Source organism: Megachile rotundata, chromosome 15 (assembly GCF_050947335.1).
Source record: "Megachile rotundata isolate GNS110a chromosome 15, iyMegRotu1, whole genome shotgun sequence".
Taxonomy (NCBI): Eukaryota; Metazoa; Arthropoda; class Insecta; order Hymenoptera; family Megachilidae; genus Megachile; species Megachile rotundata.
The window spans coordinates 15,146,096-15,171,800 of record NC_134997.1 but is presented as its reverse complement, the minus strand read 5'-3'; the positions used below and the strand labels follow the sequence as shown (position 1 = coordinate 15,171,800).

The following is a 25,705-nucleotide window of genomic DNA, read 5'->3' as shown; positions in this document are numbered from 1 at the left end:
CTAACCAACCTAACCTAACCTAACCTAACCTCCTACCACCACCTCCTAACCTCCACCTCCTAACCTAACCTAACCTAACCTCCTAACCTAACCTAACCTAACCTCCTAACCTAACCTAACCTAACCTAACCTAACCTAACCTAACCTAACCTAACCTAACCTAACCTAACCTAACCTAACCTAACCTAACCTAACCTAACCTAACCTAACCTAACCTAACCTAACCTAACCTAACCTAACCTAACCTAACCTAACCTAACCTAACCTAACCTAACCTAACCTAACCTAACCTAACCTAACCTAACCTAACCTAACCTAACCTAACCTAACCTAACCTAACCTAACCTAACCTAACCTAACCTAACCTAACCTAACCTAACCTAACCTAACCTAACCTAACCTAACCTAACCTAACCTAACCTAACCTAACCTAACCTAACCTAACCTAACCTAACCTAACCTAACCTAACCTAACCTAACCTAACCTAACCTAACCTAACCTAACCTAACCTAACCTAACCTAACCTAACCTAACCTAACCTAACCTAACCTAACCTAACCTAACCTAACCTAACCTAACCTAACCTAACCTAACCTAACCTAACCTAACCTAACCTAACCTAACCTAACCTAACCTAACCTAACCTAACCTAACCTAACCTAACCTAACCTAACCTAACCTAACCTAACCTAACCTAACCTAACCTAACCTAACCTAACCTAACCTAACCTAACCTAACCTAACCTAACCTAACCTAACCTAACCTAACCTAACCTAACCTAACCTAACCTAACCTAACCTAACCTAACCTAACCTAACCTAACCTAACCTAACCTAACCTAACCTAACCTAACCTAACCTAACCTAACCTAACCTAACCTAACCTAACCTAACCTAACCTAACCTAACCTAACCTAACCTAACCTAACCTAACCTAACCTAACCTAACCTAACCTAACCTAACCTAACCTAACCTAACCTAACCTAACCTAACCTAACCTAACCTAACCTAACCTAACCTAACCTAACCTAACCTAACCTAACCTAACCTAACCTAACCTAACCTAACCTAACCTAACCTAACCTAACCTAACCTAACCTAACCTAACCTAACCTAACCTAACCTAACCTAACCTAACCTAACCTAACCTAACCTAACCTAACCTAACCTAACCTAACCTAACCTAACCTAACCTAACCTAACCTAACCTAACCTAACCTAACCTAACCTAACCTAACCTAACCTAACCTAACCTAACCTAACCTAACCTAACCTAACCTAACCTAACCTAACCTAACCTAACCTAACCTAACCTAACCTAACCTAACCTAACCTAACCTAACCTAACCTAACCTAACCTAACCTAACCTAACCTAACCTAACCTAACCTAACCTAACCTAACCTAACCTAACCTAACCTAACCTAACCTAACCTAACCTAACCTAACCTAACCTAACCTAACCTAACCTAACCTAACCTAACCTAACCTAACCTAACCTAACCTAACCTAACCTAACCTAACCTAACCTAACCTAACCTAACCTAACCTAACCTAACCTAACCTAACCTAACCTAACCTAACCTAACCTAACCTAACCTAACCTAACCTAACCTAACCTAACCTAACCTAACCTAACCTAACCTAACCTAACCTAACCTAACCTAACCTAACCTAACCTAACCTAACCTAACCTAACCTAACCTAACCTAACCTAACCTAACCTAACCTAACCTAACCTAACCTAACCTAACCTAACCTAACCTAACCTAACCTAACCTAACCTAACCTAACCTAACCTAACCTAACCTAACCTAACCTAACCTAACCTAACCTAACCTAACCTAACCTAACCTAACCTAACCTAACCTAACCTAACCTAACCTAACCTAACCTAACCTAACCTAACCTAACCTAACCTAACCTAACCTAACCTAACCTAACCTAACCTAACCTAACCTAACCTAACCTAACCTAACCTAACCTAACCTAACCTAACCTAACCTAACCTAACCTAACCTAACCTAACCTAACCTAACCTAACCTAACCTAACCTAACCTAACCTAACCTAACCTAACCTAACCTAACCTAACCTAACCTAACCTAACCTAACCTAACCTAACCTAACCTAACCTAACCTAACCTAACCTAACCTAACCTAACCTAACCTAACCTAACCTAACCTAACCTAACCTAACCTAACCTAACCTAACCTAACCTAACCTAACCTAACCTAACCTAACCTAACCTAACCTAACCTAACCTAACCTAACCTAACCTAACCTAACCTAACCTAACCTAACCTAACCTAACCTAACCTAACCTAACCTAACCTAACCTAACCTAACCTAACCTAACCTAACCTAACCTAACCTAACCTAACCTAACCTAACCTAACCTAACCTAACCTAACCTAACCTAACCTAACCTAACCTAACCTAACCTAACCTAACCTAACCTAACCTAACCTAACCTAACCTAACCTAACCTAACCTAACCTAACCTAACCTAACCTAACCTAACCTAACCTAACCTAACCTAACCTAACCTAACCTAACCTAACCTAACCTAACCTAACCTAACCTAACCTAACCTAACCTAACCTAACCTAACCTAACCTAACCTAACCTAACCTAACCTAACCTAACCTAACCTAACCTAACCTAACCTAACCTAACCTAACCTAACCTAACCTAACCTAACCTAACCTAACCTAACCTAACCTAACCTAACCTAACCTAACCTAACCTAACCTAACCTAACCTAACCTAACCTAACCTAACCTAACCTAACCTAACCTAACCTAACCTAACCTAACCTAACCTAACCTAACCTAACCTAACCTAACCTAACCTAACCTAACCTAACCTAACCTAACCTAACCTAACCTAACCTAACCTAACCTAACCTAACCTAACCTAACCTAACCTAACCTAACCTAACCTAACCTAACCTAACCTAACCTAACCTAACCTAACCTAACCTAACCTAACCTAACCTAACCTAACCTAACCTAACCTAACCTAACCTAACCTAACCTAACCTAACCTAACCTAACCTAACCTAACCTAACCTAACCTAACCTAACCTAACCTAACCTAACCTAACCTAACCTAACCTAACCTAACCTAACCTAACCTAACCTAACCTAACCTAACCTAACCTAACCTAACCTAACCTAACCTAACCTAACCTAACCTAACCTAACCTAACCTAACCTAACCTAACCTAACCTAACCTAACCTAACCTAACCTAACCTAACCTAACCTAACCTAACCTAACCTAACCTAACCTAACCTAACCTAACCTAACCTAACCTAACCTAACCTAACCTAACCTAACCTAACCTAACCTAACCTAACCTAACCTAACCTAACCTAACCTAACCTAACCTAACCTAACCTAACCTAACCTAACCTAACCTAACCTAACCTAACCTAACCTAACCTAACCTAACCTAACCTAACCTAACCTAACCTAACCTAACCTAACCTAACCTAACCTAACCTAACCTAACCTAACCTAACCTAACCTAACCTAACCTAACCTAACCTAACCTAACCTAACCTAACCTAACCTAACCTAACCTAACCTAACCTAACCTAACCTAACCTAACCTAACCTAACCTAACCTAACCTAACCTAACCTAACCTAACCTAACCTAACCTAACCTAACCTAACCTAACCTAACCTAACCTAACCTAACCTAACCTAACCTAACCTAACCTAACCTAACCTAACCTAACCTAACCTAACCTAACCTAACCTAACCTAACCTAACCTAACCTAACCTAACCTAACCTAACCTAACCTAACCTAACCTAACCTAACCTAACCTAACCTAACCTAACCTAACCTAACCTAACCTAACCTAACCTAACCTAACCTAACCTAACCTAACCTAACCTAACCTAACCTAACCTAACCTAACCTAACCTAACCTAACCTAACCTAACCTAACCTAACCTAACCTAACCTAACCTAACCTAACCTAACCTAACCTAACCTAACCTAACCTAACCTAACCTAACCTAACCTAACCTAACCTAACCTAACCTAACCTAACCTAACCTAACCTAACCTAACCTAACCTAACCTAACCTAACCTAACCTAACCTAACCTAACCTAACCTAACCTAACCTAACCTAACCTAACCTAACCTAACCTAACCTAACCTAACCTAACCTAACCTAACCTAACCTAACCTAACCTAACCTAACCTAACCTAACCTAACCTAACCTAACCTAACCTAACCTAACCTAACCTAACCTAACCTAACCTAACCTAACCTAACCTAACCTAACCTAACCTAACCTAACCTAACCTAACCTAACCTAACCTAACCTAACCTAACCTAACCTAACCTAACCTAACCTAACCTAACCTAACCTAACCTAACCTAACCTAACCTAACCTAACCTAACCTAACCTAACCTAACCTAACCTAACCTAACCTAACCTAACCTAACCTAACCTAACCTAACCTAACCTAACCTAACCTAACCTAACCTAACCTAACCTAACCTAACCTAACCTAACCTAACCTAACCTAACCTAACCTAACCTAACCTAACCTAACCTAACCTAACCTAACCTAACCTAACCTAACCTAACCTAACCTAACCTAACCTAACCTAACCTAACCTAACCTAACCTAACCTAACCTAACCTAACCTAACCTAACCTAACCTAACCTAACCTAACCTAACCTAACCTAACCTAACCTAACCTAACCTAACCTAACCTAACCTAACCTAACCTAACCTAACCTAACCTAACCTAACCTAACCTAACCTAACCTAACCTAACCTAACCTAACCTAACCTAACCTAACCTAACCTAACCTAACCTAACCTAACCTAACCTAACCTAACCTAACCTAACCTAACCTAACCTAACCTAACCTAACCTAACCTAACCTAACCTAACCTAACCTAACCTAACCTAACCTAACCTAACCTAACCTAACCTAACCTAACCTAACCTAACCTAACCTAACCTAACCTAACCTAACCTAACCTAACCTAACCTAACCTAACCTAACCTAACCTAACCTAACCTAACCTAACCTAACCTAACCTAACCTAACCTAACCTAACCTAACCTAACCTAACCTAACCTAACCTAACCTAACCTAACCTAACCTAACCTAACCTAACCTAACCTAACCTAACCTAACCTAACCTAACCTAACCTAACCTAACCTAACCTAACCTAACCTAACCTAACCTAACCTAACCTAACCTAACCTAACCTAACCTAACCTAACCTAACCTAACCTAACCTAACCTAACCTAACCTAACCTAACCTAACCTAACCTAACCTAACCTAACCTAACCTAACCTAACCTAACCTAACCTAACCTAACCTAACCTAACCTAACCTAACCTAACCTAACCTAACCTAACCTAACCTAACCTAACCTAACCTAACCTAACCTAACCTAACCTAACCTAACCTAACCTAACCTAACCTAACCTAACCTAACCTAACCTAACCTAACCTAACCTAACCTAACCTAACCTAACCTAACCTAACCTAACCTAACCTAACCTAACCTAACCTAACCTAACCTAACCTAACCTAACCTAACCTAACCTAACCTAACCTAACCTAACCTAACCTAACCTAACCTAACCTAACCTAACCTAACCTAACCTAACCTAACCTAACCTAACCTAACCTAACCTAACCTAACCTAACCTAACCTAACCTAACCTAACCTAACCTAACCTAACCTAACCTAACCTAACCTAACCTAACCTAACCTAACCTAACCTAACCTAACCTAACCTAACCTAACCTAACCTAACCTAACCTAACCTAACCTAACCTAACCTAACCTAACCTAACCTAACCTAACCTAACCTAACCTAACCTAACCTAACCTAACCTAACCTAACCTAACCTAACCTAACCTAACCTAACCTAACCTAACCTAACCTAACCTAACCTAACCTAACCTAACCTAACCTAACCTAACCTAACCTAACCTAACCTAACCTAACCTAACCTAACCTAACCTAACCTAACCTAACCTAACCTAACCTAACCTAACCTAACCTAACCTAACCTAACCTAACCTAACCTAACCTAACCTAACCTAACCTAACCTAACCTAACCTAACCTAACCTAACCTAACCTAACCTAACCTAACCTAACCTAACCTAACCTAACCTAACCTAACCTAACCTAACCTAACCTAACCTAACCTAACCTAACCTAACCTAACCTAACCTAACCTAACCTAACCTAACCTAACCTAACCTAACCTAACCTAACCTAACCTAACCTAACCTAACCTAACCTAACCTAACCTAACCTAACCTAACCTAACCTAACCTAACCTAACCTAACCTAACCTAACCTAACCTAACCTAACCTAACCTAACCTAACCTAACCTAACCTAACCTAACCTAACCTAACCTAACCTAACCTAACCTAACCTAACCTAACCTAACCTAACCTAACCTAACCTAACCTAACCTAACCTAACCTAACCTAACCTAACCTAACCTAACCTAACCTAACCTAACCTAACCTAACCTAACCTAACCTAACCTAACCTAACCTAACCTAACCTAACCTAACCTAACCTAACCTAACCTAACCTAACCTAACCTAACCTAACCTAACCTAACCTAACCTAACCTAACCTAACCTAACCTAACCTAACCTAACCTAACCTAACCTAACCTAACCTAACCTAACCTAACCTAACCTAACCTAACCTAACCTAACCTAACCTAACCTAACCTAACCTAACCTAACCTAACCTAACCTAACCTAACCTAACCTAACCTAACCTAACCTAACCTAACCTAACCTAACCTAACCTAACCTAACCTAACCTAACCTAACCTAACCTAACCTAACCTAACCTAACCTAACCTAACCTAACCTAACCTAACCTAACCTAACCTAACCTAACCTAACCTAACCTAACCTAACCTAACCTAACCTAACCTAACCTAACCTAACCTAACCTAACCTAACCTAACCTAACCTAACCTAACCTAACCTAACCTAACCTAACCTAACCTAACCTAACCTAACCTAACCTAACCTAACCTAACCTAACCTAACCTAACCTAACCTAACCTAACCTAACCTAACCTAACCTAACCTAACCTAACCTAACCTAACCTAACCTAACCTAACCTAACCTAACCTAACCTAACCTAACCTAACCTAACCTAACCTAACCTAACCTAACCTAACCTAACCTAACCTAACCTAACCTAACCTAACCTAACCTAACCTAACCTAACCTAACCTAACCTAACCTAACCTAACCTAACCTAACCTAACCTAACCTAACCTAACCTAACCTAACCTAACACAAACAACTTCGGGAGTTGGTTAGGTGTATATTAAATAAGCTTAAGGTGATCTAACCTTCCAGATAAAAGCTTAATGTGACCTAACCTTTGGAGTAGTACCTTAATGTACTCACCATATACCGCTATTCCACAAGGTTAGGTGTATCCATAGGTTGCACTCACTATTCCACTCTCACTACTCCATTAGGTTAGGTATCCAACAGGTTGTATTAACTGTTCCACTCTCACTGTATCACTTTGTTTAATAAAGTATACTTCAACGAATTGCATCTGTTTTTATTTAACCTATCTTAATAACCTAACTCGTATCCACTCTCACTACTCCACTAGGTTAGGTATCCGGTAGGTTGCACTCACTATTCCACTTGTACACTGTTCCACTAGGTTTGTTTATTAAAACAGGTTATTCTCTACCAAAATTGACACTGACTAAGTAACCTGTTTTAATAACCTAACTCGTATGGAATTCCTATACACCTCTTCCACTAGGTTTGTTATTACACCAGGTTATATTCACTGTTCCATGTACTGCTACTCCACTAGGTTATGCAATCCACTCGGTTATATTCACTATTGCACTCTCACTGTTCCACAAGGTTTGTTATCCAATACGTTCCACTAAATGTTCCAATAAATATATTTCACTGTAACGAGTCTCTTTATTCACTGCGTTACCTTCACCGATCACTTGAGAACAAGACAGAGTTTCAATAACCTGTCTTAATATACTAACTCGTATGGAACTCTTAAGAATGGAAGTGATAAAATAACCTCTATCATATACAAACCTTTATAGAATTCCAAGCGTGGTATACCGTACGAGTTAGTTTATTAAGACAGGTTACCCTCTACTAACCCCACCCCCCAAACCCCCCTCCCCTCAGGGGTGCATTTTTCGCCGGGGTTTCGGGGCGATTTTCAGGCCGCTTTTCCGGGGCGATGCGCCGCTTTTCCGCCGCTTTCCCGGCACCCACGCACTGCACTGCATTGCATTGCACCCCACACGTGCCACCCGCGCACCAGCCGCCACTCGCAATGCAGTCCCGGCGATTCCGCTGCATTGCACGCCGCTCCGCACCACGATTTTCCGCCGCTTTCCAGGATTTTCCGCCGGTTCCGCTGCACCCACGCACTGCACCACGCACCCACGCAGTACCCCCGTCGCCCCCCCGCACCAGCACCGACACCAGCTTTTTCACGGCACTCGCACCACTCACAGGGCACTTCGCGGCACGATTTCGCTGCATTTCCGCCGCTTTTCACGATTTTTCCACCGGTTCCACTGCACCCGCCACGTGGCACGCACTGCACCCCCGCACGAAACGCACTTTCCACGGCACCCACTGCACGCACGGCACTCACAGACACTCCACGGCACTCCCACAACACTTTCACGGCACTGCACGGCACGCTTTCACCGATTTTTCCACGTTTTTTACGATTTTTGCAGCACCGCCAGCACGTGCGTCGGAGCGTGGGTCCGCCATCTTGGAAAAGGCCGATTCACGCTACCGCATCCCGGATTTCGGTTGGCACCACTTACCTGCTGCGCACTTCCGCTTCGAGGATTAGGTTGGCACTCCTTCACTGACGTGTTATACATTAAGTTGGCACTTCTGCAGGTTCTGACGCACGCCCATCTTGGTCACCGTTGTTCGATGGCTGATTATTCTTCGCAGTACTATATTCCTTTCTATTTTTTACCTCGCTTTTCTACAGCGACAGCCATCTCGGTTCGGGTTGCTGCGTCGCTCATAACTGTTGCGAATATGGCACTGCTTCGCTGAAACGACTTTTAGGTTGGCAGTTCTGAATTGCTGCCGTCGACATTTTTCAGGTTGGCAGTCCTACACTCGCACGCCCGTTAAGTTGGCACTTCTTCGGTTACCGACGTGCGACCATCTCTGTTCCCGTTGCTCAATGACTGCTCATTTTGCGCACTATTCTATTCCTTTCAATTTTTGGTTTTGCATTGACATAACGGCGGCCGTCTCACTTTGGGTTGCCGTTTTCTAATAACACTTGACCGATTCCACTGCTTCGGACGAAATACTTTTAGGTTGCCAGTACTGAACTGTTGCGACGATCGCATTTTCAAGTTGGCAGTCCTGCACTACCATCTCATCTGTCATTTTGGCAATGCTGCGAAAACCGAGGCGCCACCGTCTACGTTACATTTGTTCTATGACTGTACACGGTTGGCAGTCTTGCATCGTTGCTAATAGACTTTTGGGTTGGCACAGCTGAAGTACCGTTCACATATAGTTGTCTTATAATGTTGGCTATCCTTCACTGCCATCAATTTGACAATTTTCATGACCATCTCGCTTCCCGCTGCTCAATGACTGACTCGTTCGCCTTGCAATGGTGCCCTATGTCGCACCACACTTATGTTGCCAATCCTTCGCGCGCTCGATTTACGTCGGGTTGGTACTATTGCTTTGTCGCATAATGCCACGCAACCGTCTAGGTTGCCGGTATTCTGTGACTCAATGCGGTTGGCAATACTAAGTGGCATTTACTTCCGGTACGGCTATTACGTTGGCAGTCCTTCACTGTCACGATATGTTTAGAGTTGGCATTACTGCAGTGATGCTTGTTGATCATCTTGGTTCCAGGTGTTCTCGGTCTCACTGAGGTTGGCTATTCTGAATCGCAGCAGTCAATCCTTCATGTTGACAGTATTCAATACCATTACACTTTCTGGTTGGCGCTTCTGAGATGTCGCTTACTGCACTCAACCATCTATGTCGAGGTTGTTCTATGACTAATTGTTGTTATGTTGGCAGTGTTATGTCCCTTTACTTTTTCAAATTGGTGGTTCTGCGGACGCGTCGTTTCCGGTTCTCTTATCATGTTGGCTCTACTGCGCCGATGATTCACGACCATCTTGATTTTGGCTGCTCTATGCCTATTTACTGTTGGCACTTTTGCATTCCTTCACATTCTCAAGTTGGCTCTCTTACACCGCGACCCATCTACCTTTAATGTAATCTATGCCTCATTACGGTTGGCTATTCTGTATCAACATTTTCATGTTGTCACTCCTCCATTGACCCTACTATTGCACCATCTACCTCCCATATGTACCAACAGTGTTGCAACTCTAATTAATGCAATTTAATTATAGACTGGAGAATGCAGCAAATTATTTATGTTCCTTGTTTGTAAACAATACGCGTAATTTGATTTTCGATGTTCCTGGGAGACCGAGCTGCGGAAATATTGTGTATGTTTGCCAACTATTTCTCTGGTTGGTCCTATAGTATCGTTGTTGTTGTTTTTTGTTTGGGTCTCGATTGCTTTGACCATTGGTCAAAATACTATCGTGTGACATTGTTTACAAATCTAATCTTCCTAAATGCGTAAGAGTGATCTTTTATAAAAGTTGATTTTCGTCTCGCACAGCCAGTTTGAAAAGTAATTCGTATACTGCTTGACATATTAATTAATTTAGAGAATAACATTCATTACATCGGCTATTATCGTATACTTCTGCTTATATACGAATAATACAAATAAGGGTTTTACATTTTTCGATAATCTGGAATGTGTGCATTTCGTATTTTCGATCTTGTTTAACATCGACAATCGGTTCGTAGTATTACTGGCAATATTGTTGTAGAGACAAAGGTACGAAACACGCGAGAATGGCACGTAATGGAAACGGACGATATTATCAAAGACTTGTTCTTTCCTTCAGGTACGTAATTTATTTGTTTACGCCTGCATCGGTAGATTATCGTTTATAACGATAATAAAGATGAATTAAGTACTACGTATCTGACTTTTCATTGATACTGTCGACTCTTTATTATGTCGGTTCGTCGTCGTACGTTGCGATTAATTAACTTTTTCTATTATTGTTCTTCGATCTTCTTGCGCATGTATTTATATGTATTATACCTGCGCCAAATAAAGCGTCGATAACGTACACGTCTATGTAAAATACGCGTGCAACAACGTAAGTGTTACGTTGAAATTTAATAATAATTCTTTGCTACAAGTTAAGCATTTACTTGTAACGAAATCATGGTTAAATTTAGCGATTAGTACGTTTTATGCGATGGTAGACATCAGCTGATTTTGACAGTTGTATCGCACGCGATTATAGTCCCATTCTCGTTTCCGAATATTTATTTACGAATAATAGAAAAAAAACCATTTAACAACCACTTCATTCTTTTTTGCAAGCATCGCGCGTTAAAAAGAGCTATCTATTCCGAGGTAATTCTGCAGCGATGATTCGTTTGTAGGTTACGTCTATATACATAATTAAATACATAATTATCAAGATACGGAAGAATAAATAATTGTTACGTTATAAAATATTAAAAACATTTTTCATAATTGCAGACCATTAGCGGATAGTGCTGTGGATAAAAATTGCAGTGGAAAAGTTAACGACAACGCGTTATTTAATCGTACGAATATTTTGTGGAAGAGTAAAATGTCCATGCAAAGTCACTCGAAAATTTTGTCTCAACTCAGAGATTATTTGAACAAATATGGTTACAGTAAGAGTTTGCGAGTAATTTTGTTCAAGAATTGGTTCGATTTCTTCGAGAAAAAGAAAGTGACCTATTCTCAGATCAATGCCATAAAAAAGTTGTCCCAGAGCGACTATCTAAAAGGTACGAGCGAGGTGCAAGCATCGAGCATCGATAAGACTGAAAATAACAAAATACAAGGAGAAAAAGTTTTAACCGAGGCTGTAGAAAAAGGAGCAACCGCTGATACTTCTGTTAAACGAGAGAAGGTACGCGTAGTGTTTTCGTTCTTATGTACGTAGAATACATTTTTATGATCGTACTTCGCCATAGGACACGGATAGATTGGTAAATACCGATAAGGAAATACGGACCAAAGCGAAATCTCATAGTTTCACGGATGCTCTGGACATGCTAATATTTAAATTAACCGATAAAAGTAAAGCGAGTAAATTGGTTGTACCTAAATGGAAACTAAATATTCATAAAAACGTACCGATGCACAGTATTACCTCCAGAACGCGTCATGTTCTGAACAGTATTTTGACCGCGGAGTCGAATGCTTCGCGTTGTAGGAGGATCGACGATTTATTGGAACATATCGATCAGTATCAAGAAGCGAGACATTATGCCATTAAGGAAGGCGCGATCAAAGTGCTGCTGAAAGTGGGACGTAGAAGTAAAGATGAACAATTAAAAGGTATAATAGAATTTTTTTATTCATATATTATTTCGTTAAATGATTATTTTTCATTATTATGCGACAATTCTGCAGCATCCATTAGAGAAGCATTGGCGGTATTAGGTTATAGCGATCCACTACCTGGTAAAGGTATTAGAATTCTTTCGATCGACGGTGGAGGTATGCGTGGCGTATTGGTTATAGAAATGTTGAAGAAACTCGAAGAATTGACTGGAAAGAGAACGCACGAAATGTTCGATTATATATGCGGTGTGAGTACAGGAGCAATTTTGGCGATTACTTTAGGTACATGTATATGTATTTCTAAATAATTGGTTATTTCTTTTAACGATTTGCGTATAATTATTATACGAATTTAACGTTGTTAAGGTGGACACAAACGGAAATCTCTCAACGAAATATCCGAGTTGTACAAAGAATTAAGTGCCAAAGTATTTACTCAAAGTGCTATAAAGGGCACGAGCAATTTGGTATGGAGTCATGGATATTACGATACGGCGCTATGGGAAAAGTTGTTACAAGAACATTTAGGAAATAGAACCCTTATAAAAACAGCTCGTGATCCCGGTACACCGAAGGTACTACTTCCTTACAAATATCGCGTGTAAAAAAAAAAAATGAAAATTGATAACCTGATACATGGAAGTGTTATTTAGTTTTCAGCTATATCGGCTATAGTCAATCATGCGCGCGTAACGGCTTACGTCTTCAGAAATTACACGTTGCCCTATAGAGTTGAGAGTCAATACATAGGATCTCATAAACATAAATTGTGGGAAGCGGTGAGAGCGTCCGCGGCAGCGCCTAGTTATTTCGAAGAGTTTAAGAACGGTGAATACCTTCATCAAGATGGAGGTAAACATCGATATATATTTCGCGAAGAAAAGAAAAGAGAAAACCGTTGAATATTGAAATATTTCAATAACGCAGGTATACTCGTGAACAATCCGTGCGCGGTTGCGTTGCACGAAGCGAAACAATTATGGCCAAATCAACCGATTCAGTGCGTTGTTTCCTTCGGTACTGGACGAACACCGAACCGAATTTGTGATAACAATAACGATTCTATGGATGTTATGATTTCAAGCTGGAAAGATAAATTTTATAAAATATTAGATAGTGCTACTGATACGGAAGGTAACGTTCTATTGAGTAATATTTACAAAATATTTTGTCTGCTATTAATCGAATGTTTTAATATCGACAATTATTTTATGGTATAGCTGTACACACGATGCTTAACGATCTTTTACCTGAACACGTGTATTTTCGATTTAATCCCTACTTGACTGAAATGTTGTCGATGGTAGAGATACGTCCTGAGAAAATTAGTCAGCTGGAACAAGATGCGAAGATGTATATAAGGAGAAATGAAGAAAAATTTCAGAAAGCTGCTAAAGTATTGTTGGAAAGGAAACAAATTCCGCGCAAGGTTCTGGATTGGATTAGGTTACAAAAACGAATTTATGGTTTATGAAATATCGTTTTTCTTAGATAATTGTGCATTCCGTACCTTCGCGTAATACGTGTTCTTCGATAATTGTGTAAATATTAAATGTAGTCGCGAGAAGACACGTTCTACGTTTTAACTAATGAAATTAGTTAGTTCAATCTAAGATATTGTTATCCTTTTTTTTTTAGAAGGAAAGCAATATTTTAAAATAGGACAAAATTAATTAATTACACGTGTATGTGTAGTGCAAATTTTGTGTACTCTAGTCCCTTGAAGAGAAATGATGTGCTGTAGAGTAGAACGCAAAAAAAAAAATATTGTTCCGAAACTGTCGTTACACTAAAATTGGAACTAGATGTGTGTATAACCAATTGTTGTAGAGCAAAATTTCTTCTTAGGAATCGTCCTTTTTGTTACATGTTTCTTATGTACCTTATGTACATACCATCGAATGTGACTATACGATTTATACGTTGTTTATTACTTAAATATTTATTTTGCTAGTTATCGTCGACGTAACATTCGACTCTGACTTCTGCATTGAACAAATATTTGTACAAATAAGATGAATGTTAATAATTTAAATTAATTTATTATATATTTTATGAAAGTTTTCGTATAACTTATCTGTAATTTATTTGTAAATCGGAAGAATTTTCTGAATGTGGCAGTACAAAGCCGTTACCAAGCGAGCTTTAAATGGAATAAAGTAAAATAAATCACGATATAATTATCTGCGTTTCGAGTTATTTAACCATTCGACATTATTGTTAATCTTTTTGTATTCGAAACAAACACGTTCGAGTTACTTCGCTTTCAAAAGAATGCTTGCAGTGATGCCTTAACCGGATGGCGTTACCGTCAACATCCGTCTAGTCTCGTGTCTTATTTTCGTTCACTTCCGTTTTCTGTGCCTTGGAAAGTAGTCGGCGTAAGTAAAAATTTCTATTATAAAATATCGATATAATCTTTGGAATAATGTCTAATGAACACTGATATTGCAAGCCGATAATATTTATTCGAAATTACTTTTTTTTTCTAATTTCTAGATCACTTTCTTTGCGTTGTATCATTTTTTTCGCGTTACAGTTAACCTCAAAATATTATTATTTCTGTATATGTACTTTTATATACTTTTTATGTGATTCTAAAACCGATGGATTAAAATTATTATCCTTTCAGATTGTTTAATAGAGGAAAATGGCCAAGTCTAAAAATCACACTAATCATAATCAAAGTAAGTACGACAAGGAGCATGCGAAGAAATTTTTGTAAACAGATGTAGTAAATACAAGATGAATATTATATAAAGTTTCAAATGTTCTGGTTGGATATACTATATGCGAATGACTGAACACTTGTAATTTCATTTGGACATATTCTGTTTGATTTGCAGATCGTAAAGCTCATCGCAATGGTATCAAGAAACCTAAACGTTACAGACACGAATCCACGCTTGGTGTACGTTTCTAATTTCTTCCTTCGAACGCTAACAATTTCGTGATTGTAATTATGCTCTGGAAGCACAAAGATTAGAGCACGTGAAATATTTGAATGCTTTTTTTTTTCAGATGGATTTGAAATTTCTGAGGAACCAACGTTTTGCCAAGAAACATAACTTGAAGCCAAAGGAACAACGAAAACGAGCGGAAAAACGTAAGGCCTTGCGTGAATCGAAGAAAGAAGTTGTCCGTGTATAAATAAATTAATTTCAATAAAAATTTGAAGAAAAAAAGAAAAACAAATTTAATTACTGCATGCAATATTATTATTTTATTCGTTGATCTTATATTTCACCATTTAGTAATATCAAAAGAATTACCACACGAATTTTAACGTTGAAATAGTAAACAAGAAATCAAAAGATATGTAGGAATAACATAATTTCGTGCTAAAGTTACAAAATGTTTATTTAATAAGGAAAAAAGTGGTTACATGTTTATGTATGTGGACTGATTCATAATTTGGGGCAAGTAGGTAAGCGTCGACAAAACTCGCATTTTAAAGAGTGCCTATTCAACATGGCGAATTATGTTAGTGAAGATAATTCTACGATGAACGTTGAAAATACTTCGAAACCGCGAATTATTTTATTGTTCAGCGGAAAAAGAAAATGCGGCAAAGATTATATCACGAACGCTTTACAAGAAAGGTAATAAGCTATTTAATGATAATATAAAGAATAGAATTACAACGACGATTGTAATTGTGACGTTGACGATGATACTTTCATTTTGTATGATCAGCGACGTATTTTTTTTTTTTTTTGTCAGAATCGGCTGCGATAATAGCGTCGTTATTAAATTATCGGGACCAATTAAATCTCACTGGGCGAAATCATTAGGACTTGATATTGATCTGCTTATGGGAGATGGAGGATACAAAGAAAATTATCGTCTTGAAATGGCAAAGTGGGGAGAAAGTATCAGAAAAAAAGATCATGGCTACTTTTGTCGCGCAGCTATAAACATGTATAATGGTAGAAAATTATTTCCTATATAAAATTAATATCTTATCTGCGTTCTACATCGATTTCTTTTAGCGCGTAACAAATCAGTATGGATAATAAGCGATGTACGAAGGAAAACTGATTTACAATGGTTTCGAGAGAATTTTAAAGATGCATGCAAAACAATTTGCATTACTTCGGATAAATCGATCAGAGAAAAACGAGGATGGATCTTTACTCCAGGTAATTCGACAAGACTAAGCTACAATTGTACCGTACACGCGTTATAAAATACATTTTATGTAGGAATCGACGATTCAGAAACTGAGTGCGATTTGGACGATGTAAATACATGGGACTTAATGGTAACGAATAACGACGATAACATAGAACCTATATTGCAAACGATATTACAATTCGTTCGTTAGTAAAATATAATATGAAAAATAAAAAGATGGGAAAAGGTAAAAGTTTGTATTTATTAAAAAACGACAATTGCATGATCGAATTTCTATGATTCTTTCGATTCGCGATAATCGAACGTGTCATGAAAACTGGCTTTAAGCATGACGTTTAAACTTGCCGCGAAGAACCGCGCAAATAGTGCAAGCGTACTGTGGCGGTAGTTGAAATAATTTATTGTTAAATATATTTTATTGTTGTCAATGACTGTCAACTTGAATATGATTTTAAACGAAACGCTGTGTTTCTTTTCGAAGACGTGATGGATTCGTTCGAGGACGATATGTTTGCGCTCAGTGACGAAGAGTTGCCGCTACCGACGTCTAATAATAATCCCATAGAGGAATATTTAATGAAACAACTTTCCAATGTGCAAACTCGTATTGAAAAAGCTAACGATGATATTAAAATAGTGCAGGATACGACGAAACATATTTTAAAATCTTTATATTATGAAGCTGAATACGGAGAGAGTATAACCTCGGATTCTGATAGCGATGTGAGTCATTATTTGATACTACGAAATATGCATATTAATATTAAGAATTTTACTTAGCAGGTAAAATTGGCATGTAAATTTATAAGACTAGGTCCCAACCATAAATTTAATACGTGCATATAAATTTTATAAGTGCGGCGTACACATGACGCGGTAGACTCTCGTTTTGTTATTGCTGTCATCGCGCTTTATTACATCGTGTTGCGTCGCTTGAAGGAATTTGCTGTTTACGTAATATCGAAGTAGAAAAATTGTCGTTGAAACTAATATACCGTCAACTTGACACCTTGAATAGCAAAGTTTTTTTTGCTACTTATCGTGCATGGTTGTTGTAACGGTATAAAAACGCGCGTATGCGTTGTCATCGTTCATGATTCGTGTGACCAGGAAGATGACTATGGCCTGTGGTCTCGAAGCGTTAAGTTAAAGAAAACAATGTTGTACCGACAAAGATTAGTTGGTTTTCAACGATAAAGAAATTGTATGGAATGAAATATATGTAATAACAATGTACTGGACACTTCTCTAGCGGAAGGAACCGTGCTAATGAAAATGTAGGCATTCGTGTTGTATACGTTTAACGTACGTTAAAATATATTTTGTTTGTAGTTGTACACCATAGATGGAGAACCGGTGATAAAGAAAAAGCAGAAAAGGGAGGAACCCGATCAAGTTTTGGTCGTGCAAAATGATTGGAAATGTGTTTTTTGCGATAAATGGATTATCGGTATAGTTGTACGGAATACTTCGATCAAGTAAGTACATTACTATAAAGAGGTTGCATTATAAATCTTCCTCCTTACCGCTTCCTCCGTTAGTTAGAATTAATTTTCTGCAGTTTTTTTTTTTTAAACGTTTTTATTTAAAAAAATAATTATTGTCATTTTTTGTGGGTAATTTATAAAATTACGAGGGACCAAAGTTATAATATTAAATAGCATTTTGTAAGTTAGCTCGACGTTACACGGAAACCGATGTTCTCCATCGTTATGGTCTTAAGTACTGCATACAGCGATCTATGCATTTGTATTAAATCTGTCTAGAAATGCTGTACAACCGGAATGCATGTTTTGAAGCGTACGTAAACGGTAGAAAATTTGAAATTCGTCACTTACTATATTCTTCTGTTTGGAAGGCCATGTAATTCAACGTATCGTAACGATACGATTGTAGCATCGATACATGTGTACTATATTTCCTCGAGGCAGTACTGTATTACCATTCGTACGATGGTAATAAAAACTGTTGCGATATAATTTCTATCAACGTATTTATATTTATATACAGATACGAATATATACATGTAAAATTGAGGGAAATGTAAAGGCATCTTCTAAAATATGAATAAATCAGAGAATTAATAATCAATAACAGAATGCATACGCGAAAGAAATCTACAGAGAAAGTATAGAAATCCATTGAGCATGCTCGCGAACAAGAATAAGAATAATAATAAGAAGAATAAGCATACGAGGAGTACACGAGACTCTTTGATAGAGGAATTGATCGAACGAAAAGAAATTAGACAAAGATAATTCGATATTTAAGGATTGAGCAGCGAGCATAATTCCTACCTACGTAAGTTAGGAAATTGATCGGCTTAAGTATCTCTCTAACTTAACTAACTTAGATATTGCTAATTTAAAATGGTTTATAACAATTTACAAATAGTTTATCGAAGTTTCGTTAGGCCCTAACGATCGATTAGACCGGTATTTCGTTTATAAAAAATTTCAATGCACCAGCGTGTTCGTATACACTGTCAACCTGAACGATTGAAAAGCGTACTTTGATCGATCGTGGCCCTATGTAACATTTTCGTTGTAATCGACGCGATGCAAAGAGCATATCTTGTAACGCGTTCGGACTAAATCGTGAAATTCGAGCGTCGTACACGCTCGCTATACGAGTGTAGATAATTGTATAAGGAGAGGAAGTTTTGGTACTATTTTTTGCATATCAATGCGGTATCTTCGTCCGTGCCAAGCGCGATGTAATCGTCGGGAGAATAACCGAAAAGCACAAAGTCGTACCTGAAATGAAATTAGTTGGTTGATTTTAAGAGGCAAAGCCTAATTCGGTATCGGTTATTTACCTGAACATCTCGTACAGATGTTTGATTTGTGATTTCGACAATTGAGTAAAGTAGTTCTTTATCACGTCCTTCGTTTGGACACCTCTGGTTGGATTCTTCCATTCGGGTTTAACGATGTGGCCTACGCGTGCTTGCTTTATGAGATAATCTTGATCTTCCTTCGGAAAGCGTATTAACATTCTTCTCGATAAAAGGTTGTATCGTTCGCTTAGAGTACATAGAAAGTTCGCTTATTCGAGAAAGATACTTACATGAAGCGTTTCGAACTTTGCGATCACGTCGAATCTCACTTGACACGGCGTACAAAAGTTGACAACCGGTGTCCAATGCATGTCCAGCTCGTTGCCAGCTTTCCATTGACACAACAGCCATCGTACAAACTCCTCGAACAGCGGATACCTTGGACCGCGTCGTCCGTTTGTTTTTGAATCCTGATCGTTTTAGAACGAGAAAATAATTGTACGTTAGATGTTACGATATCTGAACATATATACGCCGAAGAAAAGAAAGTAGTGGACAGAGGCGATAGAAAGAAAATGAAATACCCTGGATCTGTAATGCCACACGATATGAGCTCCGAGATTGCTGTGGAACGTATGCGGTAAGCTATGCTCCAATTTGTCTCTGTAGGCGCTGAGCAGTCGTTCGAACGGGTGTCTAACGATTAGGAAGCTGATACTGTCGTTTAAGAACCTGTTCAGTTCTTCCGCTGTATGTCGGGGGTATTTCTGCCTCGCCAAAGAAACTGGTACAGCTTTCGAGGCCTTCAGAAATTGCGGGCTATACCTGAAAATATTCATCTTAACGAATAACTGAGAGTAATTGTAGAGTAAGGGAAGAAGATTGTAAGATTCGATCGTTTACCCAGCGAGGAGATTGAAATTGTACATCCAGGACGTAGATGCCGCTTTGAACACGTTACACCATATCAAATGGTACTCTCTATTTACAAGGAACTCCCAAGCGTTAGGCCTATGAAGAGAGTCGTTTCCAGGTCGATCTAATCCCTCCTCGGCACATTTCTCCGCGAGGAACATCCTCCTAGCGTTCAATCGTTTCTCCGTTTCGACGTTAGTCGCTTCCTCCATTAATCTTTCCTCCGGTGTCAGGTTCGAGTCCTCCTGTATATATACATATATACATATATACATATATACAATCGGCATTCGCGCGTTACATCGTTTTTAGGAAGTTCTTTCGAACCTTGTAAATGTTCGACCGATTAAGCTTGGTTTCTTGGTCGGTACGTCGGTACCGGGAGGGACCTTCTTGGTACACGGCACACGCGCGAGCGCGCGGTTGCACGCAAGGTTAATTCAATTTCCTAATTTCTGCAATTAATCGGGTACGCTCGGTGAGCGCGTATAGTTGCATAGGATACGCCTACTTGGCGCATTGCAGTTTAAACGCGTGCTTTCTTAAACGGAATTGAATCGGTAGCGAAGATAGGTTCGAACCTTGACCAAGCACAGCGTTAAAGTTTAGGATTAACTCGCCGATAGAATAGAGTAGATATCGATTGAACGATGAACGATTCCCCCCTCGAAGGGGAGGTATTAAACGGAATTACAGGTTACGAGACGCGCTACTTTTTCCACTCGAGGCGAGATGAAACGAAAGATGAATCGTTTCCGTTTCAACGATTCGCCTGCAGTAACGTTTGCCTTTCGTCGATGCTCGCCTCCTTTTTTATTCCGTAGGTATTTGCCGATAAACCAAGGTCGAGTACAACTGCGACGATTACCAAGCAGAAGTATCGGTTTCCGTTTATCGATTTCGCCGCAGAAGTCTCGGACGTGGTCGTGGACTAAACTCGCCTGCCCACCATATAGATTCTATGCTCTAGAAGAAAATGCTATTCTAATTTCACGCGCGGATTATCGGTTTACCGAGTTAACGGAGTCGTTTAAACGACGAAGCATGGAAGAACGACGCGTTACAGTTTCAAATGTCGCCTGCTGGTTTTAAAGTTGCAAACGCTTCGCAAAGATCGAAGGGAATTTTTGCGAATTCTTGTTTGTTCGCGTCGCGTAGGTTTCGTAATGAAGCAACGAAAGAAACGTTGAACGGTTGGTAAGAGTCGGTTAATCGGGTGGTGATGAACATTTTGCCCTTTGGAAAGAAGCTCTCGCGGTGAACGGGCTCTCTCTCTCTCTCTCTTTCTCTCTCTCTGTAGCTTGACCTCGTACATCGCGCGTTCGATTCGATTCTATGCCGCGCTATGCACCGTTCGTTGATAATATAGAACACGTAAGATCGTATGCATCGCATCGAGATATCAGAAGACACGCAACGGTGCGTGCTTCTAATGTTCCAAGAGGCCCACCGGTTTCGAACGTGTTAGGGTACGGATTGATTCCGATGTGTACCACGATACGTACAGATTATGTAACGTATTTGCAGGCTTACGTAGGCGCTTGGTGTTATCCAGTTGTATAACTTCCTTCGGTTATAATGTTTTCCCACTGTTAACGTGGCTTCGAGTTATCCGGACGATCGTCGCGTCGCGAATCGACGCGTAATTGTCGAGATTTAAAGCGTAATCGTAAAGCACCGTTTGCGTATTTAAAGGGCCGTTATCGGCCGGTCATACATTTGTGTGCCGCATTGCGCCTGGAACTCTGCCAATCTATACTAGCATCGCTTTACGTAAGGAGACCATTTTCGATGTTATCTCTTCCCTTTAGGTGGAAAAAATTCTGAGAATTTTTCCAACTTTGATCCGACGAAAGTTCGAAATAAAACACGAACAAATAAAGAAAAATAAACGAGAATTCGTTTATTTTCTTCGCGAGATTTAAGATTTAAAACAAGGAAAAATTATTGGAAGAAGAATGATTCGGGATACTCGGAATTGAAGCGAGAAGCTTTCGAATAATCTCTATATAGTCGTAATCTACGAAGCACACGCATCGAGGCACACCGAATGCGATAGAACCGGAAAACCGGTGTTTTCCTATCTACATGTCCGTGAATGTCCTCTAGAGATAGCCCTGACTCTGTCGAGACTCTTCCGCGTTATCGAAATTTCAAGCGGAAACTTTCAAACTATCTCCAATTAACGATCCATACAACCTGCGAAACGTACAGTAGAATATCGAGAGTGAAAATAGCCTCGTATCCGGCTTTTCGATAATTTCCATATCTCGGTAATTGATATCGATAATTAATTCGTACCTAGTTGTTTCTCCGAGATTAGGACGGTTAGGTTGGCAAGATCGAACTCACCTCCAACAATTGTTGCGTGTTGTTGCTGGTATCCTGGTTCGACAAAGCCAACACCAGCAACGTCAGGATACCAGCGGCCAACAGTGTTCGTCGTATCGCCGCGAACACGTGCCGTCGCGGGGTCATCTTCTCCCGATACACGATTTTCTTCCTGTACTCATAGCGAACTGAAACATCAATTTTTTTTAGTTAACTCCTCGTTCCTGTGGAGGATTAATTAATAATGGAGGTTTCGTAAGAATGTGTACTGTACGTCGCGTAATAAACGGCAAAGTAGTCACGCGCTTCTTTCGTAAGGATGTATTTAGCGAACCTGTTCGAAACCTTCGAATATAGCAAGCGACTATAAATTATTATTGTTGTTATTATATGTTTGAAGAAAAATTGTCTAGGTGATTCGATGAGGCTATCGAATTCGTCTATTAGTAAAAAATAAGATGAATTACGCGCGGTGTAATCGATACGTTATCGATAGTTTGTTAAAAATATCGGATGACGATCGAGGTTCTCGCAAAATGGCAAACCGATCGATAGTGGTTAGGTATCGATAGCGATTTGAATTTTTCTGTCGAATATCTATGTTAAGATTGTTCGATAAGAGAAAAGAGAAAACGATCGAATATACATGTGGACGCGTTTGTTTAGTCGGCAAGGATCCACGGTCGTCGTCGGAACAATAGATGTAAAGTGGAACGACAAAATCGGGGATCGATGGCGCTTTATCGAATAGTTTTCAGCCGGAAATGCATGGAGCTCGTCGCGCGACCAACCTTTCTAGCATCGAATTTAATCGATCGATTCTGTCGCGCGTACAAAACTTTTGTCTACGAGTTACTCTATGTACCCGAGTACATAGATCGGTAGGTATGTCAGGGTGAAAAGTTAACGTCGTTAAAAGATTAAAAGACGAGTCTCAAAAGTTTATCCAGAGGCGGTTAATCGCGATCGCGTATAATTCTTCTAGCATTGTATATGTATTTCATCTCGAACAGCTCTAAATCGGAACCGTATAGATTCTCGAGCGAGCTCTGAAAATCCGACCGCGTCTCGAGTAAACTGTTACGCTATTACGCGGTTGAATATTTGATTTATCCTTTGTAGAAAAGATGTACGTACTTGGAGCGGACATACGTAGCCCTTAGGTCAGGATTCAAGGATGCATCTATCTCCAGCGAATCTGTTCGATTCCTCTGGATCCAGCGGGTCTCGACTCGCTGTTGGACAAACGAACGGCTGTCGAATCGATACGCGACGAGCTTCGTACGTCTATTCGATGCACCGATTCGCGACACATGTGACACGCAGTTGGCCGATCGAACGGATCCCGTACGATCACGGCGGCATCCTGCAGATTACTGAAGTTGACCGAGACGCGAGCGACGTATGGCGCATACACCGTTCGGAGCCGAAGCTCGTCTGCTACCAACCGACTCGTTCGGAGCCGCTGATTGGACCGTCTTTTCGCGGGTCGATTTACCCGTCGAACCGTTTCGCGCATGTCTGCCCTATCAAACTTTTACCCCGATTTCTACTATATTCTTCTTCCTTTCTTTCTTCCCCCCTATACTTTCCTTCTATTAAGTAATTTAACGACGTTCCCCTAATTACTTCCGATAAAAGATCGCTCGATAGGCGAACCATATTTTTCTTTCGATCCCTCGTTCGATCTTTCAAATATGTATATATGAGACTCGCGAACGACTTTGTAAAATTCTAAACTAGGATTTTCAATTTATCGACTTTCAGAATTTCCTGTTTATACATATAGAATTTATACATATATACTGTTTATGCATTCTTTCTTTTCTTCTTGTTGGCCGCTTTTAACGAAACAAAGAGTATGTCGAACGTGGAAAAAGATAACTAATTTTTCTTTCTGTTTCAGAACATTAAACAACGTTCGATTTTACACGAGTGTCGAAAAGCTAGAAGAAATTGCTGGTTTATCGATGATTTGGTATCTAATGGATGGGACATTTTGGTGCAAAACGGACACCATTCAGTCGCATCAACAGGTCGTAGCTACCGTTGTACTCGATTTACCAAACTTTCGTAAAGATTCGTTTTACGAGGCTTACGGCACGATTTCCTACGAAATCGACGAGAAACGATATCAAACACCGACACCCGTCATCCGTCTCGGCATCGACGATACGCTCGATAACAGTTGCGGATTGAAATTTTCCAGTAACTTGGATCGCACGATTCTAGCTTTAAAAAGCGCATCGGTCGAAAGAATCGTTAACGTCCAGATCGAGGGGAACCCTGAAAGGGGAGAACGCCTTTTAGGATTCTTACAAGCGAAATCCTTCAAAGAAATCTCTCCCGACGTTTACGTAGCGAAGGCAACCGGAAGTCTGATGTACTGTTTAATCGAGATACTGCCTATTGTCGAGGGAGAAGCAAGGCTGAGAATTTTTTCAAGGTGAAATCAAATTCTTCTCGACTAGGTAGTCTTTAATCAAATTCCAGAATTCAGATATGAGAACCTGTTCCTCTACGAATTCACAGGTCTCTTCGTCAAATGAACATACTGTTGCGGCTTCTGCGAGATCGATTTCCAGATATAATAGTTCAACACGAAGATAATTCTGTTTATGCAGCGATGGTTCTCTTGGAAGAATTGAAATTACATCTTAAAGATGCGAGCTCCGTCGAACGGCAGATGGCGAGAATAAGAACTGATTTGCTTATCGCGTGAACACGGTTTAACTGGAAATTAAGCTTTCCTTTCAAAATATATATATTTATATATGTACATATATACTAGGTGTAGATTGGACGAATCTATTATGTTAGTATTATTTGCTGAAATAAATTAGTCGGTGCTGAGAATTTGCAGTTACCATTATTTCGTTCCTAGCTCTTGTTCCTAGACAATAATATCAGGATAGCATAGCATAGGTAGTGGCATCGTAACTATTGGGATCGAGTGAAAAACCGGTTTATTCACTACTACTTTTAGAAAGGACTG

The 25,705-nt window shown here is 39.6% G+C and overlaps 5 protein-coding genes across 10 annotated transcripts; 4 read left to right on the top strand and 1 right to left on the bottom strand.

The window, feature by feature from the left end:
- The first annotated feature begins 10,450 nt into the window (after positions 1-10,450).
- LOC100878856 (calcium-independent phospholipase A2-gamma) lies at positions 10,451-14,734 on the top strand. 3 transcript variants are annotated; one of them, XM_003703475.3, is made up of 9 exons: positions 10,451-10,581; positions 10,978-11,055; positions 11,709-12,111; positions 12,176-12,542; positions 12,618-12,830; positions 12,915-13,123; positions 13,202-13,400; positions 13,476-13,682; positions 13,769-14,734. In XM_003703475.3, the coding sequence occupies exons 1-9, from the start codon at positions 10,466-10,468 to the stop codon at positions 14,020-14,022; spliced, it is 2,046 nt and encodes a 681-aa protein (XP_003703523.2). In that variant the 5' UTR covers positions 10,451-10,465; the 3' UTR covers positions 14,023-14,734. The 3 variants fall into 3 exon arrangements, with proteins under 3 accessions (XP_003703523.2, XP_012140872.1, XP_012140874.1); XM_012285482.2 differs by lacking the exon at positions 10,451-10,581 and adding an exon at positions 10,588-10,717; XM_012285484.2 differs by lacking the exons at positions 10,451-10,581; positions 10,978-11,055 and adding an exon at positions 11,419-11,579.
- A 79-nt stretch (positions 14,735-14,813) lies between these two features.
- RpL29 (ribosomal protein L29) lies at positions 14,814-15,748 on the top strand. Its single transcript, XM_003703413.3, has 4 exons — positions 14,814-14,929; positions 15,181-15,235; positions 15,395-15,459; positions 15,570-15,748. The coding sequence occupies exons 2-4, from the start codon at positions 15,199-15,201 to the stop codon at positions 15,696-15,698; spliced, it is 231 nt and encodes a 76-aa protein (XP_003703461.1). The 5' UTR covers positions 14,814-14,929; positions 15,181-15,198; the 3' UTR covers positions 15,699-15,748.
- A 142-nt stretch (positions 15,749-15,890) lies between these two features.
- Positions 15,891-24,455, bottom strand: LOC100883624 (carbohydrate sulfotransferase 11). Of its 4 annotated transcripts, none has more exons than XR_013040668.1 (7): positions 23,848-24,455; positions 22,732-22,898; positions 20,368-20,624; positions 20,049-20,289; positions 19,755-19,934; positions 19,504-19,683; positions 15,891-19,441 (listed from the first exon to the last, which is right to left on the bottom strand). XR_013040668.1 is itself a non-coding variant. In XM_003703518.3 (7 exons), the coding sequence occupies exons 1-7, from the start codon at positions 23,858-23,860 to the stop codon at positions 19,354-19,356; spliced, it is 1,104 nt and encodes a 367-aa protein (XP_003703566.1). In that variant the 5' UTR covers positions 23,861-24,337; the 3' UTR covers positions 15,891-19,353. The 4 variants fall into 4 exon arrangements, 3 of the variants coding, with proteins under 3 accessions (XP_003703566.1, XP_012140878.1, XP_012140877.1); XM_003703518.3 differs by having other exon boundaries at positions 19,504-19,661; positions 23,848-24,337; XM_012285488.2 differs by lacking the exon at positions 22,732-22,898 and having other exon boundaries at positions 19,504-19,661; positions 23,848-24,346.
- Pmvk (Phosphomevalonate kinase) lies at positions 16,015-17,329 on the top strand. The gene is made up of 5 exons (XM_003703464.3): positions 16,015-16,150; positions 16,272-16,477; positions 16,541-16,690; positions 16,754-16,911; positions 17,167-17,329. The coding sequence occupies exons 1-4, from the start codon at positions 16,020-16,022 to the stop codon at positions 16,873-16,875; spliced, it is 609 nt and encodes a 202-aa protein (XP_003703512.2). The 5' UTR covers positions 16,015-16,019; the 3' UTR covers positions 16,876-16,911; positions 17,167-17,329.
- Positions 16,932-25,566, top strand: LOC100883510 (uncharacterized). Its single transcript, XM_003703517.3, has 4 exons — positions 16,932-17,408; positions 18,018-18,163; positions 24,617-25,156; positions 25,243-25,566. Exons 1-4 carry the CDS (start codon positions 17,172-17,174, stop codon positions 25,430-25,432), a joined length of 1,113 nt encoding a protein of 370 aa, XP_003703565.2. The 5' UTR covers positions 16,932-17,171; the 3' UTR covers positions 25,433-25,566.
- Positions 25,567-25,705: the final 139 nt, after the last annotated feature.

Bases quoted from the DNA above. Each gene is read 5' to 3' on its own strand.
- Pmvk (XM_003703464.3), top strand. From the start codon at position 16,020: ATGGCGAATTATGTTAGTGAAGATAATTCTACGATGAACGTTGAAAAT. The intron at 16,478-16,540 runs GTAGAAAATTAT...GATTTCTTTTAG, and splicing joins AGCTATAAACATGTATAATG to CGCGTAACAAATCAGTATGG. The intron at 16,691-16,753 runs GTAATTCGACAA...CATTTTATGTAG, and splicing joins AGGATGGATCTTTACTCCAG to GAATCGACGATTCAGAAACT.
- LOC100883510 (XM_003703517.3), top strand. From the start codon at position 17,172: ATGGATTCGTTCGAGGACGATATGTTTGCGCTCAGTGACGAAGAGTTG. The intron at 17,409-18,017 runs GTGAGTCATTAT...TTTTGTTTGTAG, and splicing joins CCTCGGATTCTGATAGCGAT to TTGTACACCATAGATGGAGA. The intron at 25,157-25,242 runs GTGAAATCAAAT...ACGAATTCACAG, and splicing joins AGGCTGAGAATTTTTTCAAG to GTCTCTTCGTCAAATGAACA.
- LOC100883624 (XM_003703518.3), bottom strand. The intron at 20,290-20,367 runs GTAAACGATCGA...GAATATTTTCAG, and splicing joins AATTTCAATCTCCTCGCTGG to GTATAGCCCGCAATTTCTGA. The intron at 19,935-20,048 runs GTATTTCATTTT...TAAAACGATCAG, and splicing joins TGTGGCATTACAGATCCAGG to GATTCAAAAACAAACGGACG.
- RpL29 (XM_003703413.3), top strand. From the start codon at position 15,199: ATGGCCAAGTCTAAAAATCACACTAATCATAATCAAA. The intron at 15,236-15,394 runs GTAAGTACGACA...TTTGATTTGCAG, and splicing joins TCACACTAATCATAATCAAA to ATCGTAAAGCTCATCGCAAT. The intron at 15,460-15,569 runs GTACGTTTCTAA...TTTTTTTTTCAG, and splicing joins GACACGAATCCACGCTTGGT to ATGGATTTGAAATTTCTGAG.
- LOC100878856 (XM_003703475.3), top strand. From the start codon at position 10,466: ATGCAATTTAATTATAGACTGGAGAATGCAGCAAATTATTTATGTTCC. The intron at 12,112-12,175 runs GTACGCGTAGTG...ACTTCGCCATAG, and splicing joins CTTCTGTTAAACGAGAGAAG to GACACGGATAGATTGGTAAA. The intron at 13,401-13,475 runs GTAAACATCGAT...TCAATAACGCAG, and splicing joins ATACCTTCATCAAGATGGAG to GTATACTCGTGAACAATCCG.